This window comes from Leopardus geoffroyi, chromosome B1 (assembly GCF_018350155.1).
Source record: "Leopardus geoffroyi isolate Oge1 chromosome B1, O.geoffroyi_Oge1_pat1.0, whole genome shotgun sequence".
Taxonomy (NCBI): domain Eukaryota; kingdom Metazoa; phylum Chordata; class Mammalia; order Carnivora; family Felidae; genus Leopardus; species Leopardus geoffroyi.
This window is the reverse complement of record NC_059327.1, coordinates 58,584,336-58,600,389: the sequence shown is the minus strand read 5'-3', so window position 1 is coordinate 58,600,389 and position 16,054 is coordinate 58,584,336. Positions and strand designations below refer to the sequence as shown.

The 16,054-nt window shown below is 36.7% G+C and overlaps 1 protein-coding gene across 4 annotated transcripts in view; it reads left to right on the top strand.

Moving 5' to 3' along the window:
- CLCN3 (chloride voltage-gated channel 3) overlaps positions 1 to 16,054 on the top strand; it is a 97,641-nt gene that overhangs the window by 68,927 nt on the left and 12,660 nt on the right. For all 4 annotated transcript variants that reach the window (XM_045463298.1, XM_045463283.1, XM_045463291.1 and 1 more), the window contains 5 exons: positions 786 to 992; positions 3,406 to 3,486; positions 4,648 to 5,193; positions 8,415 to 8,601; positions 11,429 to 11,827. In XM_045463298.1, coding sequence (XP_045319254.1) covers positions 786 to 992; positions 3,406 to 3,486; positions 4,648 to 5,193; positions 8,415 to 8,601; positions 11,429 to 11,827 — 1,420 coding nt within the window. The remainder of the gene's footprint in view (positions 1 to 785; positions 993 to 3,405; positions 3,487 to 4,647; positions 5,194 to 8,414; positions 8,602 to 11,428; positions 11,828 to 16,054) is intronic.

Genomic DNA, 16,054 nt, shown 5'->3' with positions numbered 1-16,054 from the left:
TTTTTAAAATTTTGTTAGTTAAGAATGTCTTGGGGTGCCTGGGTGGCTCAGTTGGTTGAGCGTCTACTTTTTGGTTTCAGCTGTGGTCGTGGTCCCAGGGTTGTGGGATCAAACTCCGCATCGGGCTCCACGCTCAGCATGGAGCCTGCTTGGGGTTCTCTCTCTCTCCCTCTGCCCTCTCCCCTGCTGGTGTAGGCACGATCTCTCTTTCTCTCTCTATAAAAGAAAGGAAGGAAGGAAGGAAGGAAGGAAGGAAGGAAGGAAGGAAGGAAGGAAGGAAGGAAGGAAAGAAGGAAGGAAGGAGAAAAAAAGTCTTTAATAAGGGGCAGTATCATGCAGCATTTAGTTGTTGCCACTTAACCGTTCTTAATATACAGGAAAATACTATATGTGATGACAGTACTATGAGAAGACATAATTCCCTATTTCTGGCAGAATGTCTGAAATGTATCTATGTTTCTACAACAGAAATACTCATATTTGCCTTTTCCTGGTTATGTAATTACAACCCTTGTATTAAGGTATGTATTTCCTTTAACATGGCCTTGTATTTTAGTTTTGTTCATGAGATACGGTTGCCTTCAATCCTTGCTTGAGAAGATAATTAGAATATGATACAGATTTATTATATGTAGCATAACAGTTAAGGCTTTTGAAAAATTGTGAATTGTTCCTTGGTCCACCTAAAAATCTTTGCAAGGTGGTTTTGTGAGTAAAACAAGAGAATAACTTAAGTTCTCTTGTTTCTTAAAGAAAATTAAACTGTCTTATTCTTTCCTTTGTAGATTAAAACTATTTTAAGTGGATTCATCATCAGAGGTTACTTGGGAAAATGGACTTTAATGATCAAAACCATCACATTAGTATTGGCTGTGGCATCAGGTTTGAGTTTAGGAAAAGAAGGTCCTCTGGTACATGTTGCCTGTTGCTGTGGAAATATTTTTTCCTACCTCTTTCCAAAGTATAGCACAAATGAAGCTAAAAAAAGGGAGGTAAGTGTCTTTTGTAGTTTATTTGATAGGTAAAAATCTATGATGTAGACTTACATCAGTGAGAATTTCCTAGTATAAAGATCACATTTTTACTCTACTCTTTGGATAAATTCTATGTTCAAATTCAAGTGTGAGAATTGTTTGCTTCTTTTTCCTTTTGTGAGTACCTCTAATGTGTTTTAGACCCCATCCCCAGTGTTGCTCAGTTACCCCTATATTTTAGAGAGGTTTTGATGGACTACCATTGGTTTCAGTTGAATTTCACAAAGGTCTTTCCATTTGTTTTTGCTTTGCCTTACACCATTCTTCCTCTGAAGTTTTCCCCAAATGGAACATTATTTTCTCCTATGGAGGAAGTGTCTAATGCCCTCAAGAGATGTGTGTCATCTGCAGAGAGCTATGTGGCATCGTGAAGATGTTCTGAGGGCTTTTAGGACCCCTCAAGATTTAAATCAGGGATTCACACTAGAGGGAGTATAGGAATTCCTCTTTATTGAGCTGCTCAGGAGCATTTTCCTTTATCATTTATTTTAGGCCAGCCTGAGATCTCCTAGGAAGTCTTTAAATTTTATAGAGTTTCCTAATGATTCTAGATTGCTGTGGATATTTTCTAGAAGGAAAATGGGCCCCTGAGACCTTTTGTATTGGCTCTATACTTTGGGGGCCCAATCCTTCCTGTTTTCCCAATCTAATCTGTAGGCCAAGATGGTATGGTGCATCTTGGGGGTTTTTAAGGTATGATATTTTTATATCGTTAAATAGAGAACTCAGAGGTCTGTGGCCCTAGCACAAGCCTTTCATCCTGTTGTTTTTAATAATATAAGAAAAGAGTAGAATATTTTTATCAAACGATTTAATTCTTGAGTTGATACAGTTCTAGTTCAGTTTAGTACTAACACATTGTTCATGCATTGGCAGCAGGTAGTCTAAAAGTGGAACACTTCAGATCATTATAGTTCCATCTCTGAATAATAATTGCGATTCCAATATTACCCTCTAACAAAAATAGCTGACATTACTGATTGCTTACTATGTATCTGCCTCTAAGTCCTTTACTTGTATTTTAAAATTTAAATCCACAATAATCCTATTAACTTGGCACTGGTATCCCCATTTACAGATAGGAAATTAGGTGTAAAGCTGCTAAACTTGCCCAAGATTGTATAGCAGAATGTCAGAGTATGGATTAAAATTTATTTTTCTGACTCAAGTCTATACTCCTTACCACCACTACTACTACTATGACTGTGTGGATCTGTACGTATGTTCAAAACAAAACATAACCTAAAACTGTATTATAACAAATCAGTGGCTAAAATGAAGCTATAGCATTTGTCCCTCCAGTGCAGTTCCTTTACTTGCTATTGTACCTTGATATTTTGGGGGGTAAATTTTATTTTTATTTATTCATTTTAAGTGCAAAATGTAATTTGTTAGGAAAATGTTACAGAAATTAAAATCACTTAAAATTTTAAGATACACACTGTAGATGGTTAGTAATGTACATGACATTAACTTGGTTCACCCTTAGCATATAAATGCCTAGAGTTTGTTAGTTGTGAAAGCATTAAGGTCTCATATATTGGCTTTCTTCCTAGTTCACTTCCTTGACATTTTTAAATTAAATGATTCCTTTATACTTGCAATAAAGTGTGAGTTATGACTACTTGGGTGTTTTGCCAGACAGCAGCTTGACAATGGAGATCATGTTCTTAACTGTATATAATTTAATTTTATTTCCAGTTTCTTTTTCAGAAATGTAAAACTTGACCATTTGTGAAAATGTTTTGATAGCCTCAGATATTTACTGGAATGAAATAGTGAAAGGAATAATTAGACTCTTAGGAAAATAATTACAACATGAAATGTTTAGTGAACTTATTTGTGTAGTTGACTTCGTACTGGTGGAAAGTGGGCAATGTCCAAGTGATAGTCTGGGGGAGCTGGAGAGAGGATCTGTAAGAGCTTTTGTGGATATTTTTGTCTTCTTTAACTTTATTGTTAGGCTTCTAGTTGGAAAGACTGTGTCATAAAGGGTAGCCATTGTGCTTTAGATGAGGTTTTCCATATTGGCAGTTGTAGTATTGTCACAGGATTTAGAGTAGTGAAAATAAGGAAACTCAGTAGGTTTTAAGTTCTCTGGATATTTTAGTAGAATTTAGAAAACAGTAGTTATCTCACATCAATGTTTTTTGACTGAATATTGAATATATGAATGCCCTTTCAACTAAAGCAGAAGAGAAAAAAATACCTTTTTAGAGGAAATAAATATTTGCCTCTGTTTGGGGCGGTGGGTGGACATGCAAGTTAAATTCAGAAGAGGCATTTCAAAAATTCAAGCAACATAAAGAATTTTTATTTGATATATTTGAATTTATAAGAATATATGAAATAAGCCAAATCCTCTTTTTAGGTGCTATCAGCTGCCTCAGCTGCAGGTGTTTCTGTAGCTTTTGGTGCACCAATTGGAGGAGTTCTTTTTAGCCTGGAAGAGGTAGGTAAAAAAAATACAGCAATTAAAATTATGTATAATTACCATTACAAATGTATTTTGGCACACATTTCAGTGTTGTAACTAGTGTAAGAGATGCAGACTTTGTTTTAAAAACAAAGATTTGGGGCGCCTGGGTGGCGCAGTCGGTTAAGCGTCCGACTTCAGCCAGGTCACGATCTCACGGTCCGTGAGTTCGAGCCCCGCGTCAGGCTCTGGGCTGATGGCTCATGATGGCTCAGAGCCTGGAGCCTGTTTCCGATTCTGTGTCTCCCTCTCTCTCTCTGACCCTCCCCCGTTCATGCTCTGTCTCTCTCTGTCCCAAAAATAAACAAACGTTGAAAAAAAAAATTAAAAAAAAAAAAATAAAAACAAAGATTTAATTTCATAAAGTTATTTTTCATGTATTCTTACATAAAGAGTAATCCATTACACATGTTCTTTACCTTGAGAAAAGTCTTAAAAATATTATTCTTGTATAAATATTAGTGGTCATTTAAAATTTAACTTTGTTGACATATTTAAAAGTAAGCAGAAGTGAATTTGACTGTATAGAAAATATTTAACCACTATTTGTTAAATTATAGCCCATGTTTTTATTTTAAAAATACTTAATTCCTAATGTGTTTTTGTGAGTTTTTGTTTTATGATTATTTCTGTGGCAGTGATTGATATTTAAGAAGATGATTTTAGTTGTGTCACTGGTGTAGTTTGTTTTTGTTCTCTCAAGACTTTTTACATGTTTACACAAAAATGTGACTGGGAATGTTTTAAAATTTACTTTTCCCATTGTTTGCATTCTTTTCTTTTTTTCTTAATATAGAAGAGGCAAATACTTCTTTTTGAGCTCGTAGGAATTGGTGGTGATGTATTTATTCACTCTATATGATTGAATTGGAGGTGAAACTCATTTTGAAAATAAAAAAATGCTGTGTCTGAAGTAATTATTAGACATTTTTTGACCAGTTGATATTGTGAATTTATAATGATGTGATAGCCAAAGTTCTTAAGCATCAATCTTTTTCTTACCACAGTAAAATCTATTATATGTAAATTCTAGCTGCAACAAAAATTAGACTATGATATTCGCCATTCAAGTTATACCATATTGGAAACATCTTAAAATTCTAGCATTAATTTTTCTTTTCCTTTTTTTTTTTTTAGGTTAGCTACTATTTTCCTCTTAAAACTTTATGGAGATCCTTTTTTGCTGCTTTAGTGGCTGCATTTGTTTTAAGATCCATCAATCCATTTGGCAATAGCCGTCTGGTCCTTTTTTATGTGGAGTATCATACACCGTGGTACCTTTTTGAACTGTTTCCTTTTATTCTCCTCGGGGTATTTGGCGGGCTTTGGGGAGCCTTCTTCATTAGGGCAAATATTGCCTGGTGTCGTCGACGCAAATCCACCAAATTTGGAAAGTATCCTGTTCTTGAAGTCATTGTTGTTGCTGCCATTACTGCGGTGATAGCCTTCCCTAATCCATATACCAGGCTCAACACCAGTGAGCTGATTAAAGAGCTTTTTACAGACTGTGGTCCTCTGGAATCCTCTTCTCTTTGTGACTACAGAAATGACATGAATGCCAGTAAAATTGTTGATGATATTCCTGATCGTCCAGCAGGCCTGGGAGTATATTCAGCTATATGGCAGTTATGCTTAGCACTCATATTTAAAATTATAATGACAGTATTCACTTTTGGTATCAAGGTAAGTACTGATGTGGAGTGCTATTTAAGTAATCTTGGCATGTTCAAGACTTTTATGTGAAATGAGCAGTGAATGTTTATCTAAAAGTGGTTATTTCATAAATGTAGGCTGAAAAAAGTTCTTATCTTTTGGGTTTCATTTTAAATAATGGAAAAAAAAAAGAATTCCTTTGGATATATTGCTGAGCATGGTTATTTGTTGCTGTGTAACACATCACCCCAAAACCTGGCAATTTAAGAGAACTATTTTGCTCTTGATATTAGGTCAGTAATTTGGGAAGGACTCAACTGGGCATGTTTTGTTTGTGGCCTATCATACATGTCATCAGACATGGCTAAGGCTGGTCATCTACCACCCAAGCTAGGAAGATTCAGAACGTCTGGCTCTTGAAACATTTGTGCCTCTCTCTCTCTCTCTCTCTCTCTCTCTCTCTCTCTCTCTGGTTTTTCCAGCATGGTGCCTTCAGAGCATTTGGATTTCTTACATGGTAGCTCAAGATTCTAAAAGCAAGTGTCCCAAGAGGACCATTTCTTACCTAGCCAAAGAAGTCATGCACCATGCCTCTGTTGCATTCTGTTTATCCAGACTGTCACAGAGGCCTACCTACCTCTTAATTGGAGCAGTGTTAGGGAATTTATGATCATGTTTTATTTTTTTATTGTTTAATGTGTGCTTTTTTTGTTTTGTTTTTGTTTTTTTGAGAGAGAGACAGAGTGTGAGCATGGGGGAGGGACAGAGAGAGAGAGGGAGACACAGAATCCGACACAGGCTCTAGGCTCTGAGCTGTAAGCACGGAGCCCGACATGGGGCTTGAACCCATGAACTGTGAAATCATGACCAAGCCGAAGTCAGATATGCCTAACCGATTGAGCCATTTAGGTGCTCCCATGATTGTTAAAAAAAAATTTTTTTTTTCAACGTTTATTTATTTTTGGGACAGAGAGAGACAGAGCATGAACGGGGGAGGGGCAGAGAGAGAGGGAGACACAGAATCGGAAACAGGCTCCAGGCTCTGAGCCATCAGCCCAGAGCCCGACGCGGGGCTCGAACTCACGGACCGCGAGATCGTGACCTGGCTGAAGTCGGACGCTTAACCGACTGCGCCACCCAGGCGCCCCCCATGATTGTTTTAAACTACCACAAACTTAATGGCTTAAAATTACACAAATTTATTTTAGTTTTGGAGATCAGAAGTCCAAAATGGGTCTCACTGGGCTAAAATCAAGGTGTTCACATGGATTTATGGAGTCTAGCTTTTTTTTTTTTTTTTTTTTCTTTTTTTTGCCTTTTCCAGCCTTCTAGAGGCTTCCCACATTCCCTGGTTCATGGCCCCCTTCTCCCATCTTCAAAGCCAGCAATGGGTGGTCAAGTCTTTTTTTATCTTCATTTTTCTGACCCTATTCTAAATCTTTCTTCCACATTTGAAAAACATTTGTAATTACTTTGAGCCCAGTTAAGTAATCCAGGATAATCTCCTGTTTAAAAAATTTTTTTTAAGTTTATTTATTTATTTTGAGAGAGAGGCAGATAGTATGAGTAGGGGAGGGGCAGAGAGAATCCCAAGCAAGCTCTGCACCGTCATTGCAAAGCCCCATGTGGAGCTTGAACTCACAAAACTGTGAGGTCATGATCTGAGCCAAAACTGAGAGTCAGACACTTAACCATCCCATGATAATTTCCTGTTTTAAGGTCAGCTGATTAACAGCCTTAATTTTACCGGCACCCTTAATTCTTCCTTACCGTATAACATAACACATTCACAGGAATTAGGATAGGGATATCTTTGGGGAGCTATTATTCCACCTATCATATTACTATAGGGTGTTAGCTTGAAAGGACACTGCAGACTCAGAGTTAAATTACTAGCCTATGAATACCATGTCTTTTTCCATCAAGGATTTAAGGGAGCTAGGCCTAATGCCCTGGGATGTTGCTTCATGTGAATTTATAAAAGAATAATATTCATTAATTAGTGATTTGCCAGTAAATATAATTCTCTTATATGGCTGTCAGTGCTGTATATAGGGAATCCGATGTCAGCTAATCCTTGTTCCTTAAGTTAACATTCACTAGTGATTATATGCTTTCACAGATGTAGATTACGTGGAATAACAGCTTAATTTCAACAAAATTGTAATGACGGTTTTTGAAATATGGGTCTCTGTCTCTTCTGTTGTTCTCTATTTAGTCCACTGGTTATAAGAGTTAAATAATAGAAAAACCTTGAAGTTTAAAATGTTTAATCATAGTGAATCAAGTTAAAGCAGCTGTTAAAGCTCCTGTTTCTACAGTAAGTTGATTTTCTGTAAATCCCAACTTTCTCATCTTTAGTTGAGCTACAGGAAGCTGGAGACAGTTGTCAGGTCTTTGTTAAGTCTCACCTCGCTCTGTGCTCTGGCTGAAGGATCCTAATCAACAGGAGAGTGTAAAACATATTTTGATCTCTTCTATTTGGATAACCTTTTAATGATCCTAATGCAGTGTTCAACATGCCATTATTTTGTGCTCAGCTTATTTCATTTCTGTAACATTTTAGAGCTATTAGTATTTTAATCCTTAAATGATCTCGCTTAAGGTATCTACTATTCCTATTTTTTTCATTACATTTAATTGATACATGCTCTTCTCCATATATATATGTGTGTATGTGTGTGTGTATGTATATGTGTGTGTGTATATATATATATATATATATATATATATATATACATACACATACCGTTAAACAAATATTGAAGGACCTGATAAGCTTGTCCTCTTTACATTGTACTACTTGAGGAATAGCATCTAATATTTTTTTCATTTGGTAAACAACAAATATGTAGGGAGGATATAATCATGGAGTAAAGGACAGTACTTCACACTAAATTGATTCAGTTTAATGAAAAATGCTTCCTATTGTCCTTTTTTTTCCTTTCCCCGTTTCACCATGAATTAATGAAAATCGTGTTAGGGACTGGCATTAAGGAACCCTTGAGCTAAAGGATGAATAACCCTTAGGTTGGTTTAGAGAATGTTATTTGTTACTTTGTAACTGAAATCACAGAATTACTAAGGTACCATTAGAACAGTATTTTGCTGTAGTTTTATTTGTACTAGGATTTTGCTATATAAATAAAACGTGAAAAGAATCTAAAGTGTTAGTTACAAATCCATAATTTAGGTTCCGAGCATATAAGTAGAGGATCTCTGTCCCCTTAAGCATTGTGGTTTTGTTACAGGTTCCGTCCGGCTTGTTCATTCCCAGCATGGCCATTGGTGCAATTGCCGGAAGGATTGTGGGGATTGCAGTGGAACAGCTTGCGTATTTTCACCATGACTGGTTTATCTTTAAGGAATGGTGTGAGGTTGGAGCTGATTGCATTACACCTGGCCTTTATGCCATGGTTGGTGCTGCTGCGTGCTTAGGTAACGTAACTGTGTCTGTGTATGGATGTTTGTGAATCTGAGAGAGAAGAGAGCGAGTGTGGGAGCACATTTATGCTTAATTGGTGAGGGGGGTGAGGGCGGTACAGGATGGAGGAAGAGAATGTTTTAACAGAAATGAAACCACTATTATGTAGTATTTATGTAGTAATAGTTTTCATTTTGCCTGCTCTAAATATTTGTTAATACAAAAACTTAATGGTAGTTAGCATCTTTTAAACATCATGTAATGCTTTGTGACAGAAAACATCTCAGTACAACATAGGCTTAGTTTGAATCCTGTCAGGGAGATTTTTGGTTTTTTCATTGTCAGGGATCTTGGCTTACCTATAACAACTATAGCATGGTTCCTGAGATTAACATTTTAGCAAAGCTGAAGATTTGGTTCTGCAGTGATTTATAATTAGCTGAAAAGAAAGAGTTCTTTACCAGCCCTCTTTGATTTAAGGTGCATTTATAGGAAAATTAAAAAAGATAACTACTGTTTTAACGAAAAGCAAAACAAAGTAACTGCATTAAATACTTACGAGTCTGTTGTCCTCTTGGATATGAAAAATTGTTATTTTAAAATTTAAATGTCGAATTTTGGTTATGATATTAAATAGTTGGTATTTTGACTTACTTTTGTTCAATGAGTCACAAATCTATAATTATTGATCTCCAAAAGAATACTCTCAAGTTAAAGTGAAGGACAGGACATTTTCACCACAGTAGCGGTGATTTAGTAGTTGTCCACTTTCTGTAAAGTGCTGTGCTAGGTGCAGTGAGTGATACACAAAGAAGTGTAAAACATGGGCCCACACTTCAACGACAGTCAGATTGGGAAGGGAAGATAAGACCAAAACTGAGAAACAGTAGTAAGAAATATATAATAATTATATATAGTACTGAGTCTATGACAGTGTAGGAAACTAGAGGAAAAGAGAGCTGAAGTAGTTCAGGTAGAACAGGAGCTTTATTTCAGAAAACTAGTAGGATTTAAAGAAGAGGATTTTGTCGAGGAATAGAATCGTGTGAAATTGAAGGAATTGGAATAAATTTGAGGATACTGATACTATTGAAGCAGAGAGTACATTTTGGATACTTTTGGGAAATGAAGTTGGATTAGTGAGAAAGAGCCAGGTTATGAAAAGGCAATCATCTGTGTCAGGATGAATTTGTGTTTGGAATAGGTCGTATCTGTGGCAGAATCGTGGCTTTGGCAGTTGTAACTTGACAACTTTGGGAATGTTCCTTTACTTTGATTTTTTATTTTCTTATCTTTAAGATAGAAATAATAACCACTAATCTCCTACAGTTGTTTTGAGCATTATATGAGATAAAATGCACGTAAAGCTGTTAGCACAGTGCCAGGTAAAATAAGTTACTTGAGTTCAAAACAAAATTCTCTGTGAACTGATTAGGACATGCCTGGCATAGTGTAGATGTGTAATACGTAGTAGGTTCTTTCTCCCTTCTATTTTTAGGTTAAAAAGCAAAAAGGAAGAGTTTAAGCTTAATTATACAGTATGAACTGGCGAATCCTGGTAGGTTTTTGAGCAAAGGAGCAACATGATGAAAGTAGTACTTAGGAAAGATTAACCTGGGAACATGGCTTATAAAGTGGATTAAAGGTAATGGGGCTTGGAGTCAAGGAGGTAAGATAAAATAGTATTAAAATTAAGGAACAAAGTCTTGAGAGTCTGGACTAGTTTGGTAATAGTGACAATATTGCGAAGGGACCAATAGATGGATATTTTGCAAAGCAAATCAGATAAGACTAGGTGAGAGTCTAGGTATTGGATTCAAGTAAAGGATGAACCCGGAATAACTATCTAGGTTGTCAAGAAGAACATGGTGCTGTGCTGGCTGGAATGGGTAGCTCTTTGGGGAAGAAGAGGACTTTGGTTTTAAATGTGTGGTATTTTTTGTGACAGTGGGTCATCCAAAGTCTTTTTACAGTTGGAAAACGAGACAAGCACAGCAATAAGGTATGCATAATTGGAGACATGGGACAATGGCAACAGGAAGTAGAAAGATGTGGATTAGGAGGCATGAGCATAGAGGTGATAGTTCAAAATGATGATTTGGGGGGCACCTGGGTGGCTCAGTCGGTTAAGCATCCAACTTCAGCTCAGGTCATGATTTTGCAGTTTGTGAGTTTGAGCCCCTTGTCGGGCTCTGTGCTAACAACTCAGCACCTGGAGCCTGCTTCAGATTCTGTGTCTCCCTCTGTCTCTGCTCCTCCCTTGCTTACTCTCTGTCTCTCAAAAATAAACATCAAAAAAAAAAAAAAAAAAAGAATGATGATTTGGGTAAATGAATAGATGAGTTTCTAAGGGAGAGGATATTACACTGTTAACATAAATCACAAGGCACCAAAATATTTTACTCATTTTGAAAAGATTTAGAGGAGAGAAATGTATTAATATTCTACCCACATAGGAGCTTTATTTGTAATGTGGTAGTAAGCAAGATAGCTATGATGTGCTTCACCAAATTCTTTAATTAATAATCAGCTTTTATAAGAGTGGAATTTTATCTTTGCTTTGGCAATAAACCAAAATGGCAAATTCGTTTCAGTTGGCTGTTTACTGTGAAGTAAACAGGTTTTGAAATGTTATTTTAATAGTCTTGTGTTTAACAAAGAAAATTGGTGTTTCTCTAGATCTTATTAAAACAGTGATAATTGTCCTAAAAGAGGAGTAGTAGTTTTCGATGATTATCCTTTTCACTAAGTTCTTTTTACTATTTGTGTTCAGCTGCCTGGTAGAACAGTTCCACTGACCTGTCCTGTCCTCCTTGACCAGTGGTATTTATTTTTTTTCAGGTGGCGTGACAAGGATGACTGTCTCCCTGGTGGTTATTGTTTTTGAGCTCACTGGAGGCTTGGAATATATTGTTCCCCTTATGGCTGCAGTAATGACCAGTAAATGGGTTGGTGATGCTTTTGGTAGGGAAGGCATTTATGAAGCACACATCCGGTTAAATGGATACCCTTTCTTGGACGCAAAAGAAGAATTCACTCATACCACCCTGGCTGCTGACGTCATGAGACCTCGAAGGAACGATCCTCCCTTAGCTGTCCTGACACAGGACAATATGACAGTGGATGATATAGAAAACATGATTAATGAAACCAGCTACAATGGCTTTCCTGTCATAATGTCAAAAGAATCTCAACGATTAGTGGGATTTGCCCTCAGAAGAGACCTGACCATTGCAATAGGTACCCTTTTTTAAGAATACAGACACACATATACATCTGTCTGTATCTATATCGTGTATCTGTGGAATCTGTATATCTAGATAGATAAAGACATATAATGGATTTCTGGAGGAAAGGAACACAATAATATTTAATTGGTTGGGTGTGTTGGGGTAAAGAGTATATTTTATTTATGTCCCTGAAAGTCTTATGCTCTTTAGGAAAGGAATTTGTGAATTGTTTTCTCACTCAATACAGTTTTATCTTTTGATTTGGCATTGTTATCAGAGATTGGAGTCAGATTCTTTTCCCACTCAGATAAGCCTTGTTAATATTGTTTGTAGTAGCATGTAATATATGGCCTAGCAAGTGCCAGGGCATCCCAGTAAATACATTCTTATATTAACTTAATATTGGCTTATTTGAATGCAAACTTTGAAAAATTTCGTCTTTGGTCTGTTTCATATCAGATTCACAATATTTTCCTTTTTCAGTTTTTGGACTTAAGTTTACAATAGTAACATGTAATAGCAACTTTGTTATTTTTTTAGTCTTTAAAAAAAAATTTTTTTTAAACGTATTTACTTTGAGAGAGAGAAAGAGAGAGCAACAGGGGAAAGGGCAGAGAGAGGGAGAGAGAATCCCAAGCAGGCTCCTCGCTGCCAGCACAGAACCCAATGCGGGGCTTGAACTGATGAACCATGAGATCATGACTTGAGCCAGAACCAAGTGTCTGATGCTTAACCAGCTGAGCCACACAGGCTCCCCTATTTATTTTATTTTATTAAAAAAAATTTTTTTTAACGTTTATTTATTTTTGAGACAGAGAGAGACAGATCATGAATGGGGGAGGGTCAGAGAGAGGGAGACACAGAATCCGAAGCAGGCTTCAGGCTCTGAGCTGTCAGCAGAGCCCGATGCGGGACTCGAACTCAGGGACCGCGAGATCATGACCTGAGCTGAAGTTGGGCGCTTAACCGACTGAGCCACCCAGGTGCCCCTGTTTTTTTATTTTAAATATTTATTTTTGAGAGAGAGCAAGAGTGAGGGGGGTAGGGGCAGAGAGATTGGGGGACAGAGGATCCAAAGCAGGCTCTGCACTGACAGCAGCAAGCCCAGTATGGGGCTTGAACTTAGGGACTGCGAGATCATGACCTGAGCCGAAGTCAGACCCTCAATCTACTGAGCCACCCAGGCGCCTCTGTAATACCTACTTTAAAGTGAAAAATCATTGAGATTTTATTTTTGGTGAAATACTGTGTTGAAAAGTATATAAGTCCTATTGTATTATGTGCTGATATTCCTACAAATAATGTTTAAAGGCATTAGCCATAGTATGCTATTTCTTGGGGATAAAGTAAACTTGTTTTGGTTTATTTTGTTTTTACTTATTTTTTAAATTTTATTTAAATCCAAATTAGTTAACATATAGTGTAGAAATGGTTTCAGTAGAATGTAGTGATTCATCACGTATGTATAACACCCAGTGCTCATCCCAACAAATGTCTTCCTTAATGCCCATCACCCACTTAATGCCCATCCCCCCACCTACCTCCCCTCCAACAACCCTGTTTGTTTTCTGTATTCAAGAGTCTCTTATGGTTTGCCTCCCTCTCTCTTTTTGTCTTATTTTTTCTTCTCTTTCCCTATGTTCATCTGTTTTGTTTCTTAAATTCCACATATGGAGATAAAGTAAACTTTTTTTTTTTTTTTTAATTATTTTTTCAACGTTTATTTATTTTTTTGGGACAGAGAGAGACAGAGCATGAACGGGGGAGGGGCAGAGAGAGAGGGAGACACAGAATCGGAAACAGGCTCCAGGCTCTGAGCCATCAGCCCAGAGCCCGACGCGGGCCTCAAACTCAAGGACCGCGAGATCGTGACCTGGCCGAAGTCGGACGCTTAACCGACTGCCCCACCCAGGCGCCCAAAGTAAACTTTTTATGAGGAGTAAACAATTGTTTGTGTTCCTCCAAAATTTATTTTTCTCCTTATCTTATAGTCCTGCAGTATTGATGAGGAGGCTAGTAAGACCATTTCTATTCAATCCGATTCCTTTCCCTCTCTTCTCCCAACCCCCAAAAGTGATAAATGATATTTTCATGAAGCTGTTGCTTTCATACTCCCCAGTTTTTAGTAAAGGACCCTAAGCTGCAAATGTCATGCCTTTGTTTCTTTGAGTTCTCTACAGCTTATCTCTTGGCCACTGCAAAAGGATTGTGAAAGATTTTAATTCTTGTGCCATTTGAAGAGGGAAGATATCTAGTCTAGGATTATTTCTTAAATCAGAATGGAAATGCAAATGCTCAGTTTATAAGAGTTATCAAAACAAAGGAGCTTACAGAAAATATCCTTACAGTTAAGGAAAAGCCTACAGCTTTGTAAGAGTTTTTTAAAGACTAGCAATCTCATCATTCCAAGTTTTGCTGTAGGCAATAGAATATTTGCCAGAATGGGCGAAGTATGTGGTCACACTTGGCTCTTGTATTTAAGTGTTTCAGCTTCTAATCTAGTACCATGGCCAAACCTACAATCACGGAAGAATTTCATTGTTCAGATTCCTATTCTTTAGGTTTTAATGGTAGCCAGCCAAAGAAAAGAAAAAGGTCAGAATTCTGGAATTTATATAGAAATTTAAAGGAAAAAAGCAAGGTTTTTAAAAGATAAAGTGCTCAAAGTTAAGAATTACTCATATTCCCACTGATTCTGTGGATATGTTTTTCAAAGTATTGTTACTGTCTTGAAACAGAATATTGTGATAGTAGATAATGTCAGTTTAGGGAATAGATGTATTTTAGACATGCCATCAGAAACGTTTCACATGATGACTTTTAGAACATACCTTACATGTTTACCCATGTACATTTTCATAGAGTTTACAGTTTTGAATGAGAAAAATAGACCTGTCCATGAGGCTTTGTATATATGTATAATACATAAAATATGGGGTGCCTGGGTGGCTCAGTCAGTTGAGTGTCCGACTTTGGCTCAGGTCATGATCTCACAGTTCATGAGTTCAGGCTCCACATCGGGCTCTGTGCTGATAGCTCAGAGCCTGGAGCCTGCTTCAGATTCTGTGTCTCCCAATCTCTCTGCCCCTGCTACGCTCATGCTCTCTGTCTCTCTCAAATAAGCATAAAAAAACTAAAAAATTATAATATAATATAATATAATATAATATAACGTAATGTGGAGACTTGGTTAAGTTTCTGACTCTTGATTTCAGATCAGGTCATGATCTCACTGTTCGTGGGATGAAGCCCCGCATTAGGCTCTGCGCTGACAGCACAGAGCCTGCCTTGGGATTCTCTCTGCCTCTCCCTGTCTCTCTCTCCCTGTCTCTCTCTCTCTCAAAATCAATGAACATTTAAATATATACATATATTAAATTAAATTAATCAAATATATATATAAATATATATAAATTAATTATATATAATATGTAATTTATATGTATTTATATGACTTTATGAAAGACAAAAAAAGAATGCTTGAGTAAGTGGTAAGCTATATACTATATCCAGGATTGGGAAAGACCAAGGTTTTTTTTTTTTTTTTTTTTTTTTATGTTTATTTATTTTTGAGAGAGAGGGCAAGTGGGGGAAGGGTGACAGAAGGGGACAGAGAGTCTGAAACAGGCTCAGCTCAATGTGGAGCTTGGAACTCATGAACCGTGAGATCATGACCTGAGCCAAAGTTGAACAGTTAACCAGTTGAGCCACCCAGCACCCCAGGAAAACTCAAGATTTTGAAAGAACAATTTCCCCATAATTTATTTATAAACTATACTTTTGTGTCATTTCATCATTTTAAAATGTTTATTTATAGATAGTATATTCACATAGTTCAAATTCAAGAAGATTAAAAAGTATACAGTGAAAAATCTCACTCACCCTTGACCTCATAGTTACCCATTTAACTCTCTGTAGGCAGCCATCTCTTTGGTTTCTTATGTACTCTGTAGATATTATTCTATACTTATATATATATCTTTTTAAACGAACTGTGTCATGCTATCCAATACATGTGTACTTTGTTTTTTTGTTTTTTGTTTTCACTAAGCAATGTTTTCTTGGACATCTACCCAAATGAGTATGTAAAGTTTCTTCATTCTATTCTTTTAAGCTACATAGTATTTCTTGAAGTAGAGGTACCATGGGATACATCATGATTTCTAAAATCAGTTCCTCATTGATGGACATTTAAGACGTTTACAATTTTCTGCTATGATAGAAATTGCTCCCTCAT